Source organism: Sciurus vulgaris (genome assembly GCF_902686455.1).
Source record: "Sciurus vulgaris genome assembly, chromosome: 1".
NCBI classification, from domain to species: Eukaryota; Metazoa; Chordata; class Mammalia; order Rodentia; family Sciuridae; genus Sciurus; species Sciurus vulgaris.
The window spans coordinates 119818071-119823703 of NC_136461.1; the positions used below are offsets into that span (position 1 = coordinate 119818071).

Sequence of the window (5633 nt, forward strand, 5' to 3'; positions counted from 1 at the left end):
ACATGCTTGCCAACATTTATTGTTGCTTATATTCTTGAAAATTGCCATTCTGACTGGAGTAAGATGAAATCTCAGTGTAGTTTTAATTTGCATTTCTCTAATTGCTAGTGATATTAAACATTTTTTCATATGTTTGTTGACCATTTGTATTTCTTCTGTAAAATGTCTATTCATTGACTTCACCTTTCTTGACTTTTGTTGCCTGATCTATAAAATAATATCCATTAAGCCATTCACCTCTACATCTAATAAGCAATGTGTGTGTGTCTAAATAAGGGTACCTGAACATATATGTGGCACATGTATCTTTAAATTTGTATGTACCCAAATACATATGCATTTGTTATATGAGGGCATGCCTGATATATTTATGAACATGGTCATTATGCAATCACATATAATTTTGAATGTGCAAAATATGCATAATTATGTGAGTGCTTTGTATGTACTTACACATATGTAGTCATATATGTTTGTGTACAAATGTGTGCACATGAATTTTGTGATGACTGTGTGTCTGTTTGCAGGTATATGTACATACATGCCTGTGAGAATGGATTCATACATGTTTGTGCCTAACATAACAAATACCTGTCTGAAACCTGACTGCAGTCTCAATCAATCCTTTCTTTTCAGGTTACTACAGACACAAAGAAAAGTGAATCCATAACTGCTGCCTTTTGATGAAACTAGGCACCGACTAGCAAAGTGTAAGGAATTGGCAAACCCATCAGGAATATCCCTCAGAATGGTGCTGAGGAATGTGACCTTCTGGGGAGGCTTTGTTTTTCTTGGATTCTCCAGCTTTGGTGAACTGCAACTCCTGCTCTTTGCCTTGTTCTTCTCTCTGTATCTTGTCACCCTGACCAGCAATGTCTTTATTATTATAATCATCAGGCTGGATAGGCATCTACACACCCCCATGTATCTATTCCTTTCCTTCCTGTCATTCTCTGAGACCTGCTACACTTTGGGCATCATCCCAAGGATGCTCTCTGGTCTGGTTATGGGGAGCCAGTTTATCTCCTACGTGGGCTGTGCTGCACAGATGTTCTTCTCTGCCTCATGGGCCTGTAGCAATTGCTTCCTTCTGGCTGTCATGGGCTTTGACAGATATGTGGCGATCTGCGCCCCACTACACTATGCCAGCCGCATGCATCCTACCCTCTGCGCCCAGCTAGTTAGTGCCTCCTTCCTGAGTGGATACCTCTTTGGGCTTGGAATGACATTGGTCATTTTCCACCTATCATTCTGCAGCTCTCATGAGATCCAGCACTTTTTTTGTGACACACCACCAGTGCTGAGCCTCGCCTGTGGAGATACAGGACTGAACGAGCTAGGGATCCTAATCCTCAGCCTGCTGGTTCTGTTGGCCTCCTTCTTCTTCATCACCATCTCCTATGCCTATATCCTGGCAGCAATCCTGAGGATCCCCTCTGCTGAGGGACGGAAGAAAGCTTTCTCCACCTGTGCCTCACACCTCACGGTGGTCATCGTTCACTACGGCTGTGCCTCTTTCATGTACTTGAGGCCAAAAGCCAGCTACTCTCTTGAGCGGGATCAGCTCATTGCTGTCACCTACACTGTGGTGACCCCTCTTCTGAATCCTATTGTTTATAGTCTGAGGAATCGGGCTGTACAGAGAGCTCTGAGGAATGCTTTCCCAGGGAGCTTACTGAGTAAAAGATGACACTCTTTCCTCTTTGTAAGCTGGTCATAGACCAGACCTTAGGCCAAAGCTGTCCTGCTCAGCAGCCACTGAAAGAGCCCCATCCTGCCTCCTCTTTCTTCTGCCCAGGCTGCTCTGGAAAGCAGAGAGGGGGCTTCTGACTCAACTATCTGTGTTCAACTCTTAGCTCACAATATGAATTTTCACTTTCAGCTTCAAAAATGCCCCCTTAATTACTGAAACCCATTAAGTAATTAAGACTTTTCTTAATTCATTAAAATCATGACAATTTCTTTTTTAATTGAGCTGAACAAAATGAGGGAAATGTGGAGTATTGAAGTGCAAGACATGGCCGGCAGAAACCCTAGCAGGGTCACTATAGAGATTTCCGAAATCATGCCCTGATTAGAACATTTAACCTACAATGTTCTTCCAAGATTTAGAAATCAGTGAAAAGCAGTATGACATAGTAATACCTTGCTAAAATGAAAAGGTAAATTATTCTCCCTCTCACTGGGTATCTTCATCTTTTTATATAGTAAAGCTTTCAATCTCTGACTCATTATTAATTTACCTGCTTCATTTTAATTGGTTATCTAAGATGGGCAATTCTATTTCAGAAAATGTATTTATTTCCTATTCTCCTTGATAACTTGTGGTGCTCTTTGGTGTCAAGGAGCATCCTTGCTCCCTAACCAGCATATTATCCTTTGAATCTGTTGTAGAACTATCTATTCTGCCTACACTGCCTTCTACCTACAATGCTCTATATGTGGTACCAGACATGGTTAGGGATAAGAAGAAGTGTAGTGCATTCCCAGACTGTCAGGTGGGAGCCTGAATGTAAGCTCTTCAACCTAACTCTATAACCCTGGGCAAGCGGCTTAAAATTTACTCCATTTCAAATTCCTTGTCTGAAAAATGGTTTTAACTTCATAGTTTTGGTGAAAAAAAAGGATCATGAATGTAAATAATTTAGTCATAGTCATATTCTAATAAATTTCAGTTGGTGTTATGAATGTGTTATGGAAAGTGATGTCGGCTTTCTGTTTAGGGAGATGTTATTCTGGTGGAGGAAGATCAGAGAAGGCTTCATGTCTAAGGTAGGACTTGAACTTGTTCCTAGAGAATTAGTGAATCCTGAGTGCACTGACTCAGGACACTCTCAGAAGGGAGAACAAAATAACCACAGGCTGGGTGGTAAGACAAGAGAGAACTGTTTCAGACATTGGTGAGTTAGTTGTCCAGGACAGAGCTGAAAACATCTCACAAATTACTGTGAAGTTTACTCAGGTCAGGACTTATTTGTTGGGGGTGGGCAGCAATTTGAATACCTTGCTTCAGACATGATCCTTTAGGCAGTAGGAGACAGGACACATTGAACCTGGGAGCAGATAGTAGAATGGCATCTGTGATGTGATTTCAGATTAACCCAGTGTCAGGAAGGATGATGAATTTCAGCAGGTAGAAACCAGAGGCAAGGAGACCAGTAATCAATCTATTTCTATTATCTTCCAGAGAGCCAGAGGACTGAATAGGGAGTGTAATATTGTACTTTAAAGAAAACTATAATTGTAAGGAATTTTGAAAGAGTGACATCCAAATCCACAGGATTTGGCATGAGACAGAAGTGAGGAACAGCTTCAGAAATCAAGGAAGAATTTAGTCTGTGACAATATTTTTTTCAGATTGTGTCCATGTTTTTTGTTGTTTTTAGGAAATAAAAACATTTTATAATTAGAATTTGATGAAATTTTAATTTGGGAGAAGGGGCCTAGGTCTTAGAGAAAAGAACAAGAGAGAGAGGAGTAGGTGAGTTATTTAGATAGCAGAAAGGTCAGGGTCAGAGGAGAAGGGCCATCCACCCTAGAGTCCTTTTCAGTGTAGGATGGAACATACCTCATTGCTCCAAGGGATTTGAGAAAATTTATTTCCACAGCCTATCAACAACCCAGCATAACAATCTCTAAATGTCCACAGGCCAATAGTGAGTAAAGATGTCCAAGAATCACTAAGCAATATTTAAAGGTATGTCTAGCTTACAAATGAAGTAGTCAAAAGTACAGAAAGGTAAAAGAGTCACTTGGGGGGGGGTGTTAGATATTTCTGAGGTTCATGTCTATAGAACTTGACATAATTGACTTGGGTTGGATACAACAGTAATAGTCTCTGAAAATTTCCTCTCTTAATTAAGGATTTGACCACGTGCTTTAAAAGAGAAAACACTCCTTCTAGGTACATGTGTGCGCACACACACACACCACACACACACACACACACACACACACACACACACACACACACACAGAAGAGAGAGAGAAATAATGGAGGTCTCCCTGATGTGAACATATCATACCTGCCCAACTCATCATCTTTTTTAAGGAGACTCTGGACTCAGGATTGGTGAGTTTTAAGAGTAGTCTAAATGCTTTTTAGCCATGTGACCTATAGAAAGTGTCTTAATATTTTGTGTCTTCATTTTCTCAATTGAGAAATGGAATGATAGCAATATCCATTTGATAGGGATTTGGGGTGAAGATTAATATAAAGTCTTTAGAACAAAGCCTGATACACATCGTGTACACAATACAACCCTCTATTATTATTTGAAGTTTCTAGTCAGTATCACCTTAAGGGGCCTTATCTTTTGAAAGTGGATGTTGGTAGAAGCCAGAGACAGCAGTGTCCAGAATTTTATGTATCACAATAGAGTTGGACAAAGTGCTGTCACCCAGCACTATGTCAGGCTGAAGAAGATCTAGATCCCAAGACATGAGAGGATTAAATACTGGGAAATAGGTCAAGCTATATGTAGGCAGAGTATGGAAATAAGAATCGATGAATGGAATCAGAAAGATTCATAAGAAGTAAGAGGGGTGTTGTGTTAGAAAAGGTACAATTTTGGAAATGCAATCAAGCATTAGGTATTAAGAAAGAAAAACTTAAGGATATATCCAAAGAGCTAGGGTTCAGGAACAGGCTGTAATCTGTAAATCATAAAGAAGATAATTAATAAAGGTTAAGGGAAGGATTATAATTTAAAATAAGTAAACAAATGGTCAAGAAAAGATGAATATTAATAGGAGAAATTAACTTTGAGACTAAGAAGGATATTTGATATAAGTTCTAATATAATATTGTGCACTGAATATTTATAGTTTCCTACTAAATTATGTATGCTGATTAAAAAATTACACTATTTTGCACAGATCTGATTTCCTAAAGAACTGTATGTATGTCTGACCATTTTATCTTAAAACATTTTCATTGCCTTTGACCATAAAAAATACTTTTTCACCCCACATGCCTAAAATATGATCTAGGTCTTGAGATTCTTGGCAGGAGGGTTGAGGATGAAGCTCAGTGGTAGAGTGCTTGCCTAAGTACGCATGAGGCTCTAGCCTTATTCCCTCATTTGGGGGTGAATGTGCAAAACAATGATTATCTTTGTCTTTGATTATTTCAATTTGTGGTCTTAGACTCTCCTTACCTGGTAAGTGTGATACTACACAAAACTGATTATTGATGGTCTATTGGACTGCATTCTTTTCAACTGTAAAATTTTTTGTTACTTGTGATTAATTTAGGTATTTGTAGACATTTATTTTCAAAATGCTTTCTTATTATATTCTGTCGTAGTATTTGTTCGTACAAGAGTCAGTAAAGTACTTATTTAAGTATTTATTTATTGCAGCAAAGATAACTTATTAGCTTTAACCAAAATTCTCTTAAGTGATAGAATTCTTCCCTGAATGGAGAAAGGATTAATTCCCATGTAGAGAAAGTGATTGAGACAAGATGGTAATCAAGTGGCAGTTTTCGCATATTTAGGACTGAGGATTATTTATGTGTGATATTAGGACTTTTACACAAAGTAAAAAAAAAAACCTAAGAATTCTCATGACCAAATGACACCATCACCTTTTATAAGTCAGACCAGAATGTAAACATTTGAAAATGTTCA

General features: G+C 38.6%; 1 protein-coding gene across 1 annotated transcript; it reads left to right on the forward strand.

Moving 5' to 3' along the window:
- Nucleotides 1-748: 748 nt before the first annotated feature.
- On the forward strand, nucleotides 749-1690 carry OR10Z1 (olfactory receptor family 10 subfamily Z member 1; the record flags this gene model as incomplete). Its single annotated transcript, XM_079146416.1, has 1 exon — nucleotides 749-1690. The coding sequence occupies one exon, from the start codon at nucleotides 749-751 to the stop codon at nucleotides 1688-1690; it is 942 nt and encodes a 313-aa protein (XP_079002542.1).
- Between the last annotated feature and the right edge of the window lie 3943 nt (nucleotides 1691-5633).